This window comes from Eupeodes corollae, chromosome 1 (assembly GCF_945859685.1).
Source record: "Eupeodes corollae chromosome 1, idEupCoro1.1, whole genome shotgun sequence".
In the NCBI taxonomy this organism is placed as follows: Eukaryota; Metazoa; Arthropoda; class Insecta; order Diptera; family Syrphidae; genus Eupeodes; species Eupeodes corollae.
In genome coordinates this window covers 111,177,650-111,199,023 of record NC_079147.1, presented here as the reverse complement: position 1 = coordinate 111,199,023, position 21,374 = coordinate 111,177,650, and the positions used below count along the sequence as shown (strand labels likewise).

Genomic DNA, 21,374 nt, shown 5'->3' with positions numbered 1-21,374 from the left:
TCTTCAGAAGCTATTAAACTACTTTCTTCCTTTTTGAATGATAGAAAGCAAGCCGTTTTCTTAAATGGAAATCTCTCCGATTTTCTTCCGGTTCAACAAGGAGTTTCTCAAGGATCAATTTTATCTCCCCTTCTATTCTCATTACATGTGAATGAAATCGGTTTCATTATAAATGAAGTATCAAAACATTTTTATGCCGATGACATTCAAATTTACAAAAGCTGTCCTTTTGGTTTAATTGACGACTGCGCTTTCACCAAGAACTAGAAAAGATATCCTACTGAGCGTCGTGCAATGGGTTGGTTCTCAACGCAAACAAATGTAAATGCCTGGTTATATCAAGAAAAGAATTAGACTTAACATACTTTTCTTCCATATTTCTAAACCAGAACCCATTAGAATTCGTAAATTCCAGTAAAAATCTTGGAGTAATCTTCAATAAAACATTGACCTGGAATGACCACATCAACCAATTAGTAGGTAAAACTTATGGAACGCTGTGGACCGCCCAAAACATCACTCCTCACTTATGCTTACAAGGACCCTTGTAAAACCTGTTCTCACTCATATGGATGCGAAATTTTTTACAACTGCGGTTCCATCAGCAAACATAAATTAAACATAGCATTGAATAGTATCATTCGATACATCTTTGGCTTTAGAAGGTACGGCCATATTTCACATTTGCAAGAGATTCTGCTTAGTATGCCTTTTAATGACTTCATGAAGCTTCGAACATTGATACTGTTTTTTAAAATCTTGAAAACACGCCAACCAGCTTATCTGTTTGAAAAAATCAGAATGTCAACATCGAATAGATCGACATCGGCAATTTTGCCACGCTTTTCGTGTTTGACCTCAGAAAGGCAATTTTTCATCGCTGCATGTCGCCTCTGGAACTCACTTCCAACTCATTTGCGGGATATAAGTGATATACATATTTTCCAAAAAAGTATTAAAATCTTCTTTTCGAACCAAAGCAACTAACTCAACTTAATGAACTATCTTCTCTTCTTAACTTTAACTAACTTAACTATCTTTTCCTTCTTCTATTTCTATTATATTGTCAATTAATATTTTATTTATAAATTATTGTTATTTTCTTTTTTGTATATAATTTAATTTTATATTATTTTCTTACCGTATTTTTTAAAAATTGAATTGTTGTATAAAGTTAAGTCAAAGGCTTTCACTAATTTATAAGATATTTATTATCTTACTGTGTAAGCGTTATAAATAAATAAATAAACTGAAACTGAAACTGAATTTGGAAAGATATTCTCTTATGTCTTCTCCACTAGCAATCTTATTACGTCAAAGTTTATAGCAATGTTGCGTTTCCAGCAAGACCCTTCGATGCATAGACTATATCAAGCTTCATCCAAATATCCCTGGATGTTGAGCATCCTCGTATTTGACTTAATTCAGTTGGATTAATTGCTAAGATTAGATCCGATTTTGCTTTTCTGTCTTCTAGCATCCGTACGTCCATTTTCCACCATCACCGCTTCCATTTGAATCTTCTTGTTTCATAATTCTGAGACCTATTATATCCTATTACTAAATATATAATCTACACTTTCAGAAGTTACAATATCAGACAACCAGAAACATTTTTTGGAAAAGGAGTCCGTCATTGATTTAATTATTCGACGTTTCAACGAACCAATTGAATATTTTAGAAATCTACTCGATGGATACATTGAGAATTCTGATCTCGGAAGTTCATATGAATTTAAATTTGGTAAAGCGAAATTAAAAACTCTTAAATCAAGGAAGTTATAACTCTTAACATTTTATTTTGTGCAGATTTTTCAATTTTGCATCCATCATCTACAAAAACGGGGACGAGCTGCTGCCCATCATCAGGAAAATCCGATCATCAAATGTGTGTTCTTAATGAGATTTTAAATTCATTCAATGAATCATACAGCAGTGAATGGAGCTTTTTACAACATCCTTTAATTGGTAAGGATAATATCAATTTTGGTGGGAAACTTCAAACTGAGAAATTCAATTACAGAAGTGTATTTGATATGGAAATGGCGACATTATCGAAGGTTTTTCTACATTTTGGTGGCAGTACACATTTTATTTGTTGCATTACTCTCGACGTCTTCGTTGATGATTGGAAACCATTATAGAAGGTTTTTAAAGGGTCAAAATAATAAAGAATTGCATCTCAGGAATAACGACGATACGGTTTTACGTTGGTTAAATGTAATTAACGTCTTGCTGCTATTCTTCGGATTTCAACTTTTCTGTCATGCAATCTTACAGGTATTTGATGTTTTTTTTGTTAAACTGTTTAGCATAACTTGGATAAGTTCCAAATCATCGATCTTCAGAAATGATGTATAATTTAAATAGTCCAATAAAACAAGGGCTGAAAAAATCGTTTAACCCCTTTTTTTAGCGTTTTAAACATTGCGAAAAAAGATTCATACATTGTCGTGTCGGAGAAAAGTGAATGAAAAAATGATTAAGACAAACAGTCTAATGTGGCAATAATGTTCAAATGGTAAACATGTGTATTCAAGAGAACACAAGCGTCAAGACGTTTTTTCTCAAATACCCGCCTCTGTGTCCTAACAGCACTCAGCGGTAAACAAGAAGTGCCTAGCTCTTTAACTGAAAGATTCGGTTCCAACCGCAATGGAAAGTTGTTAGGGGTAGCAAACGATAATAGGGAGAGATGTCTTTCCACCGAGGCACTTCATCTTTCATCGAGATGGCAGCGGATAAATACCCAAGATGGAATCAACGGTAGCGTTACAGTTCCAGTTAAATTGAACTACTCTGTGAACACCTTATAGGGTTATTACCACAAATTCGGAGATCTGTGCTGTAAGGAGTGGTTATGATGGCACTCACCATTGGAGTTTAAATCAAGGACCTGGACTGCTATAAAGCTTTGCCATACACGAAATACGATGTGATGAGCCGCGCAGAAAGAGGATGAAAAACTGCGATATTTACTATGGTGATTGTTAGGGAGAAAATCAACAATGCTTATTTAGTTGTGGCTTTGTCATTGGACCCAGACTTCGGCAACAAGTCTTGACCTGTGGTGCATCAACGAGCACCTCATGACCATCTGTCAAGACTAAATTGTGCAACAATAGCCTAATATACGCAACAACCAAGGATATGTTCTTCAAACTCTTGAACAAAACATATGAGTATCTACGATATTTAAATTGTCCTAATTGATTTTAATGTACATACAATTAGGAAGGGAAGACATCTTTGCTGAAATAATCAGGAAAAATAGTCTTCACGAAAACACTTCCAATAAGTGATTCATGCTCATCGATTTTGCTGCGTCGCAAAAAGTCATGATAACCAATACGCGTTTTTCGCACCTCAACATCCTCAAAGGAACTTCGAGTTCTCTACCATCAACCAGATTGACCATATTGCGATCGACCCAAGACACGCTTCCAGCATCATTGATGTCCGAACTTTCCGAAGATCCAACATCAAATCAGACCACTACCCCGTTGTAGCCAAGGTAGCACTTTAGGTTTCCAGACCCAAGGCAAAAAAGGGAGATACTGGAAGAAGATACAACGTCAAACGGCTTCAATCGCAAAAGATCGCCAAATCATTCTCCGACTGAGTCACAAGTAACCTCTTTCGAACTTCTCTACCGCCAACACAATGTATCAAAAAGCAGTGGCAACATTGGCAAGATACAATCAAATCAGAGAAGCCGCTTCTGACGCGAGGGGTTTCAAGCAGCCACGACCAAGAAACCTCTGGTTCGATGAGGAATTTCGGCATGCAAATGCAGATTCGCAAAGTGGCGAATAAAATGAACGGGAGCTGTTCACGAACTCTATGAGCAGAAGCGGAAAGAGGAACACCGACTTCTCCGAAAGAAAAAGAGAAAGCATAAGAAGCGTGAGAAGATGTTGGGATTGAGAGCTTCAAAAGCAGAAATAAAGTTCGAGGTTCGGTGAAACTAACATCATAATCGTCAGACGTTACTTTGAGGTCGTTAAAGACTTTGTCTAGCTAATCTCCGCTATGAATACAGAAAACAACACCAGCGCTAAGATCAAGCGAAGAATTACTCTTGCTTACCGCTGGGAATGGTACTGCGTAGTAAAGGCCTCTCTCGAGCGACCAAAGTGTCACTATATAACATCCTCATCATCTCCGTCCTTCTATACGATGCAGAAAAAATGCACTATGACAAAAGCTGATGAAAGCACCTTAGGTCGTTTTGAGAGAAAACTTCTTCCCGTGATCTCCATACTAGACATTTTTCGAATCCACACCCAAAGGATAGCACACTAGAGAAAGGTCGCAAATGATTGCCGCTCACAGGTGAAAATGGAAGTCACCCAATGTTTTTCTGAAGGTGTTTACGCCATTAGGAAAAAGCAGTTTTCGCGATTACGAGATCTTATGAGTTTTTTAACGCAATGTTTAGAGTAGCAAAAGGGAGATATGAATGCAATCCCAGCTTACTATCTCTCATTCCGAAGGTGCCCCCTTTTTTTATTGTTTTATCTGTTAGGCAAATACATATCCAATTATGTTAATTATTTTTAATCCATATAGATCTGTTTTATACAACTGCAAAGGATTATTTACGAATTTGAGATATTATCGAACCTCATGACTTCTTGTATTGGATTGATTATTTGTGCATACGAATTGATTCAGCCATTATATTGGCATCAATTTAAAATAATTCATTCACTAAATACGATAATTATTTTACCAGCATGGATCAATTTGATGTTAATAATAGGAAGAATTCCGAGTCTAGGATGTTACAGTCTTATGTTTACTACTGTCATGAAGAATTTTTTGAAGGTACGTGTACTAGTAATAAGCATTATAAAATAATAATTATAAAACAACACACAAATGTTATAGCAATAGTTTACCTAACCTTTAAGAATTAAGATTTCGGTTTGATTAAAAAAAGTTCTAACGAATAATAAACTACTTTCATAGCACCCGGTAGGATTGACCGACATGCATTGCTGAAATTCTATCGAGTAATAATATTAAATATTTGTCAAATTCGATTTAGCGGTATGTAAATTTTGTCATTGATTTCATTTTCGAAGTGCTCGCTATGACTAGAAGTAAAGCGGCCCATAGACACCAGACTGGAGCAGGCATCGATTTTCATTTTCAAACACTTAGCAAGTAAAATCAAAAGTATTTGATTTTTCTGTGTCAGTGTTTCGATCGGTGTGATGTGTATGGGGATGCGCTGTTGTCGTTTCAATAAAAGCTTCAAGCTTCAACGTCACTCATTCTGATATTTCCTCTTTGATATCTCATTACAACTGATGTGTGTACGATTTGGTTTGTCGTGCATGGAGGAATGCCACACCGGATGTCAATATACCGCTGTGTGGTTTCTATGGGCCGCTTAAGCAATTATTGATTAGAATAAATCTTCGGGTAGAATGATCTTCAGGTTGCAGAACTTGAAACAGGACCTATGGACCTTATGCCTCCTTGGAATATGTTCATAGAATTGAAGATCGCTTGGCGAGGGTAAAGTGGTTTCGTCTATTGTTGGAAAAACATTAATGAGCGTGACAAAAATTTAATCTGCAATATAATTTTCATTGAAACTTGTATATCATTTTTCAAAACAAAGTATAACTAAATATATGTACATTATCGATTTTTAAAGGACATAACGTCCACACAGACTAATTGATTTTTTAAATAAACAAAATTTCTACTTGTGGTCAAATTGCGTATTTGAGATTTGAAGTTATGTATGTCTTCACAAATTGTCCATGCTTAACATCTTTTTTAAGTCTAAAAGTTATTGTGAGCTGGACTTGTCGACGTCCATAACTATATTTTAACAATTTATTATTATTGCACATTAAAAAACATTCCTTCATTTCCACTTTAATAGAACAATGTTTCCTGGTCATTAAATCGTTCATTACGAAATTTGCTAAGCTGAGTTCTATATCCTAGACGCTCAAATTTGAGGGTTTAATAAGTCGAATTATTTCTCAGACTGAGATCTAAATAAGAATTCCAACGCTCAAGAACTTAATGATGGCTGTAAGTTTTTTATATCAAGCGCTGAACGCTTAACAAAATCAGTAAAATCAAAATTTTGTTAAGTTTTGAGGACTTTTTTGTAGGACAAGGAACCGTTTGAAAACAAAAGAATTGTAATAAATGTATTACTATTGTTAAAATCAAATTTCTTAAAAGCAATACAAGAATCAGTAATTGGATTGTGTTAAACATAATTTGTAGTATTAAAAGATACATGTACAAAATTACGCCATCTACGAAAAGGTATGTAAGAAGAATCTAAACTGAAATCAAATTTGAGGGTTTAATAAGTCGAATTATTTCTCAGACTGAGATCTAAATAAGAATTCCAACGCTCAAGAACTTAATGATGGCTGTAAGTTTTTTATATCAAGCGCTGAACGCTTAACAAAATCAGTAAAATCAAAATTTTGTTAAGTTTTGAGGACTTTTTTGTAGGACAAGGAACCGTTTGAAAACAAAAGAATTGTAATAAATGTATTACTATTGTTAAAATCAAATTTCTTAAAAGCAATACAAGAATCAGTAATTGGATTGTGTTAAACATAATTTGTAGTATTAAAAGATACATGTACAAAATTACGCCATCTACGAAAAGGTATGTAAGAAGAATCTATGTTTGCTTTCAAAACATCGAAAGCAAAGAGAATCAAATAAAGCTTTCCCATAAGACTGAATACATAAGTTTCTAAAACCCTTACGTGAAGCAAATTTGGTAAATCTTTCCTGAACTTTTTCAATCCTAATGATAAAGAAGAAATTACATATAGTCCAACAATAATCCAGCAAAGTTCTGGAGATCTTACACAGCTGAAAATCTTGAGATCAACGTCATACAAAAAACACTTTGAATAGGAAATATAGGCAAATCATTTATTAAAAGAAAAACAAGGAGTGGTCGAAGGTGGTACACCTGAAAAGTTGGTAACTAGATTTGATAAAACATCACTAATAATTTATTCTGAAGTCAGCAAAATTTAATTGGAAAAATAATGCAAAATCATTACAAATATTACTTAAGCTCTCTGAAAAGTCCCCTTCCCTAATCGATTTTCTTTTAGTATTCAAAAATTTCAAGCAACCGAAATCACGAATTCAAATAATTCTAATCCACATAATATCAAAATGTCAACGGACTACCGACAAATATCAATAAGGTCTACAAAAATATAACCATTCAACCACAGGACATAATCATTTTGAATGAAACTTGTCTAAACAATACATTCTTGGATACGGAACTCTTCGATTCTAAAAATCAAGTGTTCAGACGTGATAGACATTGCTTAAATGACATCAGCACAAACAAAAGCTGATAATGACTTGGTAATATACAATGAGCTAAGAAATATGTTTATTGACTATTCAGATATTCTTATAATGACTTTATTTTAAATACTGAATCCGACATAAAAAACAACCCAATAAGAAACTTTTGGAGCCATGTTAATAGTAAGAGAAATACTGACGGGTATCCAAACTTCGTGTCTTTGGACAACGAACTTAGCCATGACTCTGAAAAAATTTCAAATATGATTGCAAATTTAATCAAAGATGCTTTCGAAGTATAGCGAACTCATGTCAAACGCCTGAGTCATTCCAGATGGTGTACCTTCTTATATTTTGAAAAAATGCGCATCCTATGTATCCTATCCTCTTCATATTCTTTTTAATGAATCGCTTAGATCCTCAATTTTTCCTGAAATTTGAAAGTGTTCGTACATAATACCGATACATAAAAAGGGTAGTAAAAATGATATACATAATTATCGTCCCATTGCAAAACTGTCCGTCATCCCTAAGTTAAATGAGTCCATTATTTGTAAAGTCATATCGTTTAATTGTAAGTCTAAAATAGTTTTGTTCATTTCAGTTCTTTTTGTTTAGATTCGTTTGAAAAACGGAAACAAGTTGACTGTGTATTCACAGACTTCAGTAAGGCCTTTGATAAATTGTGCCATAAAACATTAACTTCCAAACTTAAATCCCAAGCCTTTAACGATAAATTTGTTAGTTGGGTTTCGTCGTACTTTTTAGAAATGAGCGGTCATCATATTTTTATTCCAACTCTGGCGTACCACAAGGTAGCCACTTAGGACCCTTTCTGTTTATTTTGTACTTATCTCCTATAATAAAACACTCATCTTTACATCTACAAGATGATCTAAATAGTTTTCGAGAATGATGTTTTATAAATAAGCTTTTACTTAAAATAGACAAATGTAAATCAAAGTAAATCAATTTTTTTTTACTTAATTATCAATTAGACTCTTCTTATTTGACTAAACTCTCTACTTTCTCTGACCTAGGTATAATCCTTGTCTCAAAATTAACTTTTAGAAATCATTATGATTATATTATTAAAAAGCAAAAACACTCGGATTTATAAAACGGATTCACATGATTTTCGCTACCCTTATATTCTTAAACTTCTTTATATATCATTTGTAAGACCAATATTGGAATATGGGCTCCCTTTTATTCAGTCCAGATAAACAGAATAGAAGGAGTACAAAGAAGATTCATGCGCTTCTGCATCCGTTTCTTCCCATGGTCCAATAGGCTCGAACTTCCACCGTACAATCAAAGGATCACGCTCATAAATCTTCCATCGCTTTCTAAACACAGAGAGTACATTCAACTGTGCCTGTGCTTTATTATAAAATTAATCAATGGGTCAGTCATGTCACCAACAATTATGGAACAATTAAACTTTATTTATTGCCGTTCAAGTATTAGAAGACAAGTTCCTTTACGTCCCATATTAAGCAGATCGAACTATGCTAAAAACATTCAACGCAACCAATTGATTTCGGTTTACAACAAGCATTACTTTTTGGTATTTTCCGTAAGAAATGATTTTAAAAGTAAAACATTTATAGTAAATTTTGTCAATACTTCAGTTTAGCTTTTTTTTCAAATTGCTCAAAGCATTGCAAATCTATAAATGTAAGAATAAATGTATAATATTTAAGTTGTTTAATGAATTAATATTTAGTTTGTTTAACGAATTCAATAAATCAAATCACTTTGCGATAGTTTTTATTTATAATTCATTTAATCTATGCACTATGTGCACTAGCATAAAAGTTTCTTTCAATTTTATCAAACATATCAAATTTTAGAAAAAAGTTAAAGTATGTGTTTTAATTAATTAAAAAAAATACAAAAATGTAAATACTTCTTATTAACAATGTATTGGCAAAGCTTTAATCTTTAATGCTATGTACAAAAGTGAAAATGAATAAATTTAAATAAATGAAAATACATCAATACTCCCCTTCTTTCCTAGGTCACTGTCTCTTTTATATTCCTGATTGTTGGCTTTGCAATGACCTTTTCACTAATATTTCCATTGTCGGATTACTACACAAGCCCCCTAAGTGCATTATTAAGGACAATAGTTATGATCATGGGAGAATTTGAATATTCAGAAATGTTTTCAAAAGACACAGTAAGTGAAATACTGAAAAAGAACTCGTAATAACCTTAAAACCCTTTAACCTTTCTTAATGTTCTAGAATACAACGTCCAAATTAATGTTCATGTTATTTGTTATTTCTTGTAGTATAATTTTGATGAATCTAACTCAAGGTAAAAGTTAAAAAAACAAAAAACCTTTATTATAAACTTTTAAAAATATTTCCTATTCTTTAAAAGCCATTGCTGTGAATGACGTTAAAATTCTTCATGAAATAAGTCAAAGTATTCGTTTAGAAAAAGAAATAAGATTTCTGTATGAATTCGAATCGATTTTCACTCAAAAGATTATGACTTCAAACACTATTCTGAAAAAGGTATTTTTAAAAATATTCATATCTTACGAAAGTAATCATAATTTGTGTATTAATTTCAGATTAAAAAACGTTTATATGACATTGGTGCTATTGGAAGAAGTATAACAATTACAAAAGAGAACCGCCAAATTATTTCTAACGAACTTTTGTGTAATGTACTAAGTTTTTAATTATATTCTTTTTATAACATATTTTTATTTTTTTATTTTAAAGGCAAATTAATTCAATGCTATAAGCCAACAAAATCAATATGGAGCCGGAAAATCCCACACGCAAAATTTAATTTCAAGTGCTTACCAAACCGTTTTGATCTTTGAACATTTTTCGAATAAATTAAATTTTTCGAAAATGCACTTGTGGCGTAATCACCTCCAGCCCACAAACCATGCATTCATTTTACCAATGTTCATACCATATAATTTTTATAAAATTGTATAAGAGCTAGGAAGTTTATTTCTGATACTTTAAATGCATAAGTTACATAAAAGTTAACTACTTATATTCATTTCAGTCTTTAAATTTTTGTCGAACACATCGAGGCATTGGAAATAGATACAGAAGCATATTAAAAGCTGCCAAGCCTACTGCAAAAGCGCAAGATGCTGCAACATCAATGGTCTCCTAAGAAAAAACAAAATTATTTTAATATATTTAAATAATTATAAACTTATGGTACTATAATCGTACATCTGGATCAGCTTGTCCCAAGCGTTCATGTAGAAAATCTGCTGCTTTGGGACAAATTACCGAAGCTGTTGGTGTACAATTCAGTTTATGTGATTGAAAAGCAACACTGTGCAGCAAAGAAGACACATATCGAGTGTGAGTTCCTTTAGTGTTGTCTTGCAACCATGGCTGAAGACCTTTATAGGACCTGTGTTTTTGAATTATTCAGTATTTATAAATTAGTTTCTATTCCTTGGTAAAAACTATGAAAAAACTTTACCGTACTGTTCCACTTGCTAAAGCTAGGCTTATACAAAGTAAATATGATACTGCGATAGCTGCGTTAAATGGAACTTTAACAACCAACAAAAAGGCAATTGAAAGTTGTTCGGCCATAACATAACTTGTCCAAAGCCCGACCAAAACATAGGCAAAAATAGTACCATTTGGAGTGTTTGGGTCTAAAAATAGTCTAAACATCAAAGGCATAAGATTTCAATCAGACTACAAAGTATTAAAGTTCTCTTACGGATAAAGAACACAACTTGCGATCGCTGCAGAAACTATTGAAAATGGAATTGAAATTGAATTGTATGCAATAAGTAATGTTGCTCCTGTATAAAGTCCTTCAGGGTTATCCTGGGAAAATCTTTTTCTCCATATGGGATCTGAAAATATAAAAGAAATAATTTTAGATGTACCTACAAATTTTATTTTATATTTAAACATACATAAACTAACTGTTGCCAAAATTCCACTTCCATATGAGAGACCAATGATGTTTAAGATCATACCATTTTTACTAAAGAATCCATATGCATCGTCCTGAAATAAATACAATTCTTACAATAGCCCTTGACAATGGAGTAAATTTTATTAACTTACACCAATATTCCAATAAAACAGCCATAGTGTTGACATTGCTAAAGGCAACAGAAATAATCTAAGGAACAGTGAACGCATACCAGCCACACCACATGAGAAAGTTGAAGCCAATAGTTTCCTTTACAATACAAACAAAAGTAAATGAACATAAGCAACAAATAAAAAGCAATTTTAGTTACAGATATAGCATAAGCCAAACTTTCAATTCTCCTGGCTTGCCATAAGCTAATGGAACTTTTCCGCTCCCCATTGAATTGAGAGGAGCATCGGAGATGGGTGTTTCTCGGGAGAACCGTTCTACCAATGCTTCAATCTGCTGACTCGATTCAAGGAATCGATCTCGACTTCTGTGAATTAAATCTTTAAATTTAGTATTTGGGATCTTATACCGATGTACACCAAAATTTACCTTCGATCAACTGTAGATAGACACAAATAGTACATTAAAGGATTTTCCAACTGAGGACAAGGAAAACCAATGCCATGAAAGTATTCTAACATAGCTCGAGTACTGCCCGAATAGACAACTCCCCCCAGGCATAGAAATAGAGCTCGATCCAGAAAGGGAAAGACATCTGAACGAGGTTTCTCCAATGAAAGTAATATTCCACAACCCGTCTTCTTTGCAGTGTTTGAGAGAATTGATATTAGCAAATAAGCACTCAATGGATCAAGACCTTGTGTTGGTTCATCCAAAAGTAACATAACTACGCCGTAGGTATAATATTAAATACAATTTATTTGCACAAAATAGTTCGTTAAAGAATAAATGCTTTACCTGGATCTCGAACAAGTTGAATTCCTATTGCTAAACGTCTTTTTTCACTAATATTAAGATACTCAACCCGTTTGTGAGCAACTTGAGAGAGTGCAAGATCTGCTAATACCTGCCGCACTTTGGAGCTTTTTAAGTATCCAGAAAGCTGAACAATTTTTTTTAAATATTTTAACTTGTGTATTTTTTTATAGACAAAACATGAAACAATATGAAACTTACTATTGTAGCTGTGTAATGTAAAGTTTGAGCAATTGTAAGACCTGGAATAAATGTACATGATTGAGTAACATAACCACATCTCTGTTGAAATAGGGCTTTTGATAGAGGTGTTCCATTGAGCAATACTTGACCGCGTGTTAATCCTTCAGCTCTCCGAGAAATAACATCCAGAAGAGCTCTTTTTCCACTTCCTACAGGTGTAAAATAGAATATAATTTGCTTTTAAGGTAAAATTTAACTTTCAGTGACTATTGACATTTTTAATTTTTATAATTAACGGACACTCAAGGGGTTAAAAGTTGAAAAAAGTTAAAACACAGTGCGAGCTTAAAGAGAATAGGGAGGAATTAAAAAGTGTTGCCGGTGCACATTGGTCTTAAGGTTGTGAATACCCAAATGATAGGGAAAAAAAGAATTGGGTAAAGCATTCAACATTCTTGATGTGCGGTCGACAATACGCCCGAAATTCAGATCAAGGTTAATCTGATTAGAATTCCCAGAAGTGCGAGTATTACGACTCGATTGTTTGAGGGGAAGTGCAACTGCCTAATTCGATAGAACAACGATTGCAAAAATACCGGTAGAACAACGAATGGCATGAAAAATCGTGGCGGTGTTGACGTGACATAATTGTTTCGGTTTTAGTTCTATTGCCTTTCATTTTAAAGCTATTTTTTGGATCTTTTTTAAAAGATCTAAACTTGTTTTAATGGTTCCTGCACAAATATGAGAGTTATACTCAATTTTTGGAACAATGAAGGCTTTTTTTATAAATTACAGGTAGGTCAGAATGGTTGGCAAATTTCTTGCACCGTCTGAGGAATTCCAAGCACCTAGCAACATTTTTTGCAATATCGAATATGTGATCATTCCACACCTCAACATCCAGAAAGGAACTTGGAGTTCTCAAGATCAATCTACCGTCATACAGAATGACCATTTTGCGATCGACGCCAGACTCGCTTCCAGCATCATGGATGTCCCAACTTTCCGAGGAGTAACATCGACTCGGACCACTACCTCTTTTTCGCCAAGGTAGCACTTCGGGTTTCCAGACCAAAGGCAAAACAAGGAGATGCTGGGAGAAGGTACAACGTTGAACGGCTACAATCGCAAGAGATCGCCAAATCCTTCTCCGACCGGGTCTAAATTTACCTCTTTTGTAAGTTCACTACCGCCAACACAACGTATCGAGAACCAGTGGCAACATTGCCAAGATGCAATCAGAGAAGACTTCTCTGACGTGCTGAGCTTCAAGCAACCACCAACAGGGAACCTCTGGTTTGATGAGGAACGCCGGCAAAGCAAATGCAGCCCAAGCAGGCTCGCTAAGCGCGCTACGTAAAAGAACGAGAGCTGCTCATGAGCTCTATGAGCAGAAGAGGCGAGAGGAACACCCACTTTTCAGAAGGAAAAAAAGGGCATGAGAAGCGTGCGGTCGAAGATGTTGAGAGGTTTAAAATCAGGAATGAAGTTCGAAAGTTCGAAAGAAAGAAGATCTCGAATCAGTTGGCGCGCACAAGAAGATGGTGACCTCACCCAACTTGGAGCGTGAAACTGGAGACATCTAGCTAGGGACCAAACTGTATAAAGAAGTTTGTTGGGAGAGGCCCTAGTTCACACCGGACTGTAGCGCCAACTTACATATGTTATTAATGTAAGATCATTCCAAGTGCATGATGTAAACATTTGTTCCACTTTTCAGTAAGAACCATTCATTAACCCGTGGACCTTTTGCTATGAAAGCCATACTGCCGGTCATTAAGAAGCTATTGTTCTTTAAGATATTTTTTGGCTGAAAATTGATCATCCTTCCTTTACCTTAGAAAGCAAAGACGTTAGTGCAAATGGACCAGAGTTGGAGAGGAAGGAAAATTTGCCTTTTTTAAGACAAGGCTGGACAAATGCTTTTTTCTATCTACTGTAGAATCGGAAAGATGTAAAAGGTTACGTAGTAGTTTTGTCAACGATGATGATCACCTCTCCAGAACAATAGTGGGGATACTTTCCGAGCCAGCAGTTTTTGTATATACTCTCGCAACTACATAAGGGCGAAAAAAGTTTTGTCGCATAAAATCGTTTACGCTCTTGAGAACAGGAGGAATCACGATACTCTCTTGTAGCGTCGAATTAACAAATTAACAGCAAACTCTTCTGCAAGCAAATTGGCTTTATCAATCGAGCTTACATACGGAGTGTCATTGTGAACTAGCGTTGGAACTGAAGACGATCTAATTCTACGTACGTTTTTTACAAAGGACCAAATATTTGTACTACCTTTGGAGCTTTGTAATATTTTTTGCCTTAATTTCTGTTCATGCAAACAAATTGTTTCTGTTGTTTTGTTGTTTATTCCGGTTTTCCTCAGTGGAGTTGGCTTTAAAACAACTTAAACTCACTCTGATCCACATATCCTCTCAACAGCGCAAATCCAACCATAAATTTCCCTTAGTTTTGATAGACAACCCCATTCGTAATAAAATTTTTCATTCCACAAAGCATTAAATTTGTAACCATGTCTGTGCATACATTTTTAGGCTGATAACAGATACTTAATTAATACAAAATTGGCATTCGGTATAAATGCCGGTATTTGTTGATATGTCAAACTCTTAATTTATTGTGTTTAAAATTAAAAAAAAAAATAATAATAATACAAAAAAAACAGCAATCAATTTAAATTGTTTGTTTTTTGTTGGTTTACCTTTCGATCCCAAAATTGCCATTACTTCCCCGCTGTGAACAGTCAAATTAACTCCTTTAAGAACCATAGCTGTACTGCCACCACCATTGAAACATCCTCCTCCATCCACCTGTATGCAAATAATATTTACATTTTTGTTAAAAATTAATTACAATAAATTCATCAAGGAAAAGAAAAACAAAAGAGCTGACGTACGAACTGAAATTCAATATTGTTTATTTATTGGTTTACGTTTCCTCATTATTATCTAAAACCAAACAAAAACAAACCATGATTTCATACTATGAAGTATTAAATTTCATATTCACTGTTTATATATTTTCTTAGTACACAAATATTCTACGGTTTTCCGTTTATAATTAAGCTAGGTATATAATAGACGCGCTTACCTCTGTGGTGTGGAAAATGTTATGCGCTTCCAGAACATAATCACTACCGATCATTTTTATATTAATCAACAATCAATGACGTCTCTTAGTTTATTTTGTATTGAAATGTCAAAAAAGGAGTTAAATTAGTAAATAATATATGTATGTATGTTGGTAAAGACAGGAGTCTTTCTATTCTTTTAAATTGAAAACTCCGAACTGTTGACTTGTGTAAATATATATCTATCTCAGGTGTGCAGGTAAAATGCAACAAACACATAAATTTTAAACACACTTAGCTATACATATCACCCAAGCACTTTGTTAGCTGAGAAAAGACTGAATTGGTAAAATCAAGTTAGACTCAATTCTACCAGGTTGAGCGAGCTATGGTTCTATTAGACTGGTGAGGTGATGATGGAGAACAAGAGAAACTGTAGTGTGGTGGTCAACGAGCTGAAACTGGAAGTGAGTAACATTTTTTTGTATCTTATTGGAAATTTTAAACTAGTTTTTACCATCACACCAACAATAAAATAACCAAACTGTATCTCTTGTTACTTTTTGATACTTTTAGATTGCTTAGGTATGTATAAATTGTTGTTACCAGATCCAAATATTTTATTTTAAGAGAATTTTAAAAGAAATAATATTGTAAAATATGCATACATTTTGAAATTAGTTGAGGATTTCAATATTTAAGCTGTCAAACATATTGAAACGTAAATCTAATTAAAGTTAGTCCTTTTTCCCTTCGTGGAAAATGAGTTATTTTAATAATTTGACTTTTTACGTCTAACTGTTACATACAAATTGGCTACATTACTATTACTGTCATTTATAAAAATTAAATAAAACTGAAATCAGGAGTTGTTTTTATTTTAGGTAGCCGTTTTCCAAAGTATAAGTTCGAAATTAATTAAAAGAAGTTTTGACCAAAATGGAAATCATCCACCTCGTCTTCATTTGTTTAAAGATTTCGCGAGACTCTGTATAGAAGGACCAGAGCTGCACTCGAGCTCTACGAGCAGGAAAGGAGAGGAGAGGAGAGAGAAATACCGGCTTCTTAGATAAAAAAAGGAGGAGACAGAGGGATGTCAAAACAGGAACGAGCTTCGAATCCTTTAAAGATGATCCGGGGATCATTGTAGTAGAACCACAGTCTATGCTGAGAATATGGATAGACCACTTCTCCAAATAATATCAGGACGATTACTTACTTAATTAGGTTCTCAGACCTGTTAAGTCCGTTGGGAACCCATAAGAGTCATAGGGCCTCTACTACGCCTACGCACCAACGTGTACGGTTTCCGGAGATGTGTTTCTGCTCCCTCCAACTCTTGCCTAGTGACGCTGATTCCGCTTCGACTGTTCTGTGCCATGTGCTTCTCGGTCGTCCAGCTCTTCTTCCTTCTTGTGTGAGAGGATTGCACTGCATTGCTTGGCCTGGAATGGAGTCGTTACCTTTTCGAAGCGTATGCCCAATCCATTGCCACTTACGTCTTTGTATTATAGATTCTGTAGGTTCCTGACCTGTCCTTCTGTGAAGGACCTCATTTGAAATACGGTTTGCCCAGAAAATCCTTAGGATGTTACGAAGACATCTATTCACGATGGTGTGCAGATTTCATATTATGGCTGAAATAACCTTCCAAGTGCTGCACCCATAAAGAAGCACAGATTCGAAATTTGTGCGGAACAGTCGTAGCTTTGTTCTTAAGCTCATAGAGTAATCCCTCCATTTTTTTTTATTACCGAAAGCCGGTTTTGCTTGGCCGATGCTGCAGATGACGTCTTGTTCGGTTCCGCCTTCGATGGAAACGATACTTGCAAGGTATTGAAAGCTCTCCACCGGTTGCGAAAAAATATTTATTTGAGAGGATGGTCGGGTTCCGAGGGTTGAGGGCGATGATGAATCAAATTCCGCTGTAAGGGAGAAAGCACCCTTCACCTTATGCGATGCAGGACAACAATTCCACCTGCCCGATCTCGACGAGGTGAAGATAGCTATATCGAACTGAAGTCCAATAAAGCCGATGAAGCTGGCGGCATCGCTGTTGAATTTTTCAAAGCAGCAAGTGGGAGCATGCACCAACACATTTGCAAATACACAAAAAAAGAAACCCTCTAAATTTCTTGATTGCGCCATTCTTCTGAACATTGCTTAAAAGATCCTTTCTGCTGTATTAAAAGACCGTCTAAAGCCGTTCGTCAACAACCTGATAGGTAATTATCAGTGTGTTTGCAAACCAGGAAAATTCAGCGTAGACCAAATATTGACATTACGACAGATTTTGGAAAAAAATCAACTTCAAATCGATACCCATTATCTTTTTATCGATTTCAAAGCCGCACATGGCTTCATCTATAGAGAAGAGCCTTACAGAGCAATGTCTAGTTTTGAAATCCCAGTCAAACTTATTAGTTTGTGCCGAAGAACATGGAGAATGGGGTTTCTGGTCAAATGAGGCTAATACCAAGTATTATGACATTGATCAACAACGTCTTAGACAAAACGGCACCATGGACACCTATAGCTTTGAGGTAGTTAAGGACTTTGTCTACCTAAATTCCGATAACTCTTGCCAATCTCTGTTTCGTTGGACTTGGAGGAAGAAAATCCACGACTTAGATGGTGTCCGCAGGTGGGAGAGAACTACAAACACCTTCGAACTAGAGACAGCTAGATATTGACCGAGCTGGCTGAACGCATGTTGATTGGGGCCCAGATCCGTCCCAGACTGTAGCGCCACCTTAAGTAAGTAAAAATAATCACTAGGAATATTTTCTTTTACCCAAAATAAAAATACAAAGAAAAATCATTTTAATAAGAAAAACATTTTTTAAGAACTTTTATTAAACGTTACGAGCTTCATTGATTTGTATAAAAAACGTTAAAAAATATCGGAATTTTCGTGTTTCTATACTTTTTCAAAAAGTACCCTTTTCAATACAATATATATTATATTCTATTATTTCTATTGTATTGAAAAGGGTACTTTTTGAAAAAGTATAGAAACACGAAAATTCCGATATTTTTTAACTGCATCAGTTTTTGAGGCAGGTAGCCAGCCCATTCATGAATGTGATTGTTTGAACTTCAGACGGCCTTTGGTTTTGAGTTGAAGAAGAGTTGATTGTATTTACGTTGATATTTTGGCCAATGACATTTTCACATTTAATTGTCACTTTCTTTGGGTATAATATGCAATTTGTTTGATATTTCCTAAAAATGTCCACAAGATTGAAAATAGCACACAAAATGCTACCAAACATCATTTGAAAATTTTGTTTAGCGTTTATACCTTTCCAGAAAGATAATTGATTAAGGGAAAGTTAAACAAATGTATAGCTTCAATAAATTTTTTTTAAGCCCCTGCATTTCTTTTAGTAAAACTTTAATTTCAAATTTAAAGAAAACACAATTTCGGTCTTGCAACAATATAACAAAATACAAAAATAACAATACCATATGAACATCATTGACTTCACTACCAAAATACCTGACACACTCTACCTAGAAAGACAACCAACATACACAGGTACATCCAACTGGATAAGTACAGAAAGATAGTTTTGTTGGATTGGGGTCTTGGATTAAAATGGCGTCACTCCAGAGGTTAGTTCTCTCAGAGAGTTTTGCGCATACTGTACTGCGCTCGGCGCGGTCAACTTAAATATCTAAGGCAACATTAAAAAATAAACGCACATACCCTTTATCTAAGTGCATTTTTTTAAAAGTGCAATAACACATTAAAATAAGAAAAATAAAATATAATTAAATTATTTTATCGTCGATTCAGTGCGATTTTTACGTTTTGTCTAAGTGATAATTTAGATATCAGTGAAATAGTGAATAAAGTTGTATGATTTTATCTAATTAGTGAAATATCAAACCTGAGGAAATATACAACACAGAAAATCTACTTCTAATTGGATATTTTCTTATTTGGATTTATCAGCGTCTACCTATACCGTTTCTACAAAGAATGCACAAAAGGAATTAACGCCACTATACACAGAGGACCAATTATACTTTTGCTTCAATGGTAAGTAATTCAACTTTCTTCAATATACAAACAAATTACAACAAATTCTGTTACTTAAGTAGAAGTTCTAGATGTCGCTTAAGGTACCTTTTTCAATATCAAATTATAAGTACGGGCAATAAAACAATAAAAAGAAATAAAACCTTAATGAGCTCACACTCACAAGAATCAACCATAAAGATATATTATCTTTTTAAGAAGTATGCAGTGTCTGCATCTGTATAGCACAGCAGACAAAAATAATAATAATAATGATTCTGTCAGATACATTTATTTGATTTGTCTTCAACTGGAATGTACTGTTAAGTTAGCACAAGAACATACTCTTCTTTGGCTCTATGGATATGCTTGCTATACACGATGTAGAAGGTCAAAGATCTTAAGCAGATCTTGTAAACATACCTATAGCCTTATAGATACTTTTATAGTCAACGTGTAAAAGAAGGCTTTAGTGATGGTAAAGAATAGCAAAGAGAACGCAACGCACTGCTGTATATACTCGACTCGTACCTAGAATAAGAAGAAAAAAAAGAAGGAGCTGGAGCTAGATGTTGGCCTAGGGGACATAAGTTGCTAGTCCAGAAATATTGAGCCAACTACGACGACGACTATGACGTTCAAAGAAGTTTTAGAAAAAGAAGTTTTATATTTTTTTTCTAGCTCTACCGTTATAGTCTAGTTTGTAGTGTTGAAATCTTTGATTACCCTTATAAATTTAAAGAAATGGTCGGAGCATTGCTGACACCTGTTAGAGTTTACATTTTCTAACATACAGAAGAAGAGATTTCAATTTTGAACACCACACGTGATGGATTTTCTTAAATTTTAATTTCTTAATTTAAAATTTTGAATTTTGTTACCACTCTTTTTTTAAGAAAATATAAAATTAAAATTGTCTCATTATTTATCAATCAACTACTTGGAATTTGTCGACGACTAAGATTTAAATTAATGTACATAATAGCTACATTTTGATTAATATCTTTCCATAGGTCGTCTTCGAAATGCATCACGATTGAATTTTATTGATAAACAAATATAAATACCTCTGTTATTATTCATTTGAAATAAGATTGCAAATAGAAACAGAATTTTAACTATTATTATTATTTCATTTAAAAAATATTTATCAATCAACAACCCATGTTTATCATACAACTTTAACTCTCAAAATTAAACACATTTCAATCATAGAAAGATTTATTAAACAAAAATTTTTGTGTTGCTAGAAATAATCGCTCTTAGGAATTTTTGTTAGAGGTTTATTTTACCATTTTAGGTTTTTTTCATTGAGCAAATCTTGACAAAGTTCTAGTCTCTAAAATTCGGTTTGAGGGGTCTATTACTTAGACAAATTCTTGTTTTGGATAAAATTTCAGACCACAATCACATTTTATGTGCAATAACAAATATAGTTTATTTCACGGGTACTGCCTCTTGCGAGGAATTGACAAAAGTTCTTAGAGTAATTCTTGCCATGAACAGTGCTTTCTCAAATTAGCACTTCGGGTTTGGTTTAAAACTGTAGGTCCCCTCCGTCCCTAGCAACATTATGTGCACACGGGAATGGTTGAGAGTTGTAAGTCACTAGACCCTAGGCTTTAATGGAATGTTGCTTCACCGATTTTAATTTTTAAATAAAATATTTTTAGAAAATACATAAGCATGGACGTTTTGCCAAAAAGTCATCAATATGAGTTGAATAATATAAAATGTTGTGGACGCTAAAAGTTCTTTAAAATGTAAATTTTTTATAAAAATTCAAACCCATTAAACTATTTACTTTTCTTGCGCTTTATTTTTGTTTCATATATTTTTTGAATCAAAGCGAACGAGGATATTATACAT

General features: G+C 34.1%; 3 protein-coding genes and 1 long non-coding RNA gene across 5 annotated transcripts in view; 3 read left to right on the top strand and 1 right to left on the bottom strand.

Annotated features, from left to right (window-relative positions):
- Positions 1-1,607: 1,607 nt before the first annotated feature.
- On the top strand, positions 1,608-2,257 carry LOC129953754 (uncharacterized). Its single transcript, XR_008782582.1, has 3 exons — positions 1,608-1,744; positions 1,810-1,968; positions 2,024-2,257. It is a non-coding gene; the product is annotated as an uncharacterized LOC129953754 (long non-coding RNA).
- A 2,333-nt stretch (positions 2,258-4,590) lies between these two features.
- LOC129941680 (transient receptor potential channel pyrexia-like) lies at positions 4,591-10,222 on the top strand. The gene is made up of 6 exons (XM_056050375.1): positions 4,591-4,830; positions 9,353-9,514; positions 9,582-9,654; positions 9,721-9,857; positions 9,917-10,007; positions 10,071-10,222. The coding sequence occupies exons 1-6, from the start codon at positions 4,630-4,632 to the stop codon at positions 10,172-10,174; spliced, it is 768 nt and encodes a 255-aa protein (XP_055906350.1). The 5' UTR covers positions 4,591-4,629; the 3' UTR covers positions 10,175-10,222.
- Positions 10,223-10,273: 51 nt separating this feature from the next.
- Positions 10,274-15,853, bottom strand: LOC129941679 (ATP-binding cassette sub-family G member 5). Its single transcript, XM_056050374.1, has 12 exons — positions 15,499-15,853; positions 15,110-15,218; positions 12,406-12,596; positions 12,187-12,331; positions 11,818-12,115; positions 11,588-11,755; positions 11,409-11,526; positions 11,255-11,348; positions 11,053-11,191; positions 10,804-10,995; positions 10,545-10,731; positions 10,274-10,478 (listed from the first exon to the last, which is right to left on the bottom strand). The coding sequence occupies exons 1-12, from the start codon at positions 15,550-15,552 to the stop codon at positions 10,365-10,367; spliced, it is 1,809 nt and encodes a 602-aa protein (XP_055906349.1). The 5' UTR covers positions 15,553-15,853; the 3' UTR covers positions 10,274-10,364.
- Positions 15,854-19,100: 3,247 nt separating this feature from the next.
- The window catches only part of LOC129939879 (ATP-binding cassette sub-family G member 8), a 57,551-nt gene continuing 55,277 nt past the window's right edge, over positions 19,101-21,374 (top strand). For both annotated transcript variants that reach the window (XM_056048059.1, XM_056048058.1), the window contains exon 1: positions 19,101-19,526. In XM_056048059.1, coding sequence (XP_055904034.1) covers positions 19,524-19,526 — 3 coding nt within the window. In that variant the 5' untranslated portion in view covers positions 19,101-19,523. The remainder of the gene's footprint in view (positions 19,527-21,374) is intronic.

What these genes read in the sequence shown, in the direction of transcription:
- LOC129941680 (XM_056050375.1), top strand. Translation starts at nt 4,630, where the DNA reads ATGACTTCTTGTATTGGATTGATTATTTGTGCATACGAATTGATTCAG. An exon ending in TCATGAAGAATTTTTTGAAG is followed by an intron (nt 4,831 to 9,352) that starts GTACGTGTACTA and finishes CTTCTTTCCTAG; the next exon opens with GTCACTGTCTCTTTTATATT. An exon ending in CAAACACTATTCTGAAAAAG is followed by an intron (nt 9,858 to 9,916) that starts GTATTTTTAAAA and finishes TATTAATTTCAG; the next exon opens with ATTAAAAAACGTTTATATGA.
- LOC129941679 (XM_056050374.1), bottom strand. Translation starts at nt 15,552, where the DNA reads ATGATCGGTAGTGATTATGTTCTGGAAGCGCATAACATTTTCCACACC. An exon ending in TTTGGCAACAGTTAGTTTAT is followed by an intron (nt 11,192 to 11,254) that starts GTATGTTTAAAT and finishes TTATATTTTCAG; the next exon opens with ATCCCATATGGAGAAAAAGA. An exon ending in GCAAGTTGTGTTCTTTATCC is followed by an intron (nt 10,996 to 11,052) that starts GTAAGAGAACTT and finishes TTTGATGTTTAG; the next exon opens with ACTATTTTTAGACCCAAACA.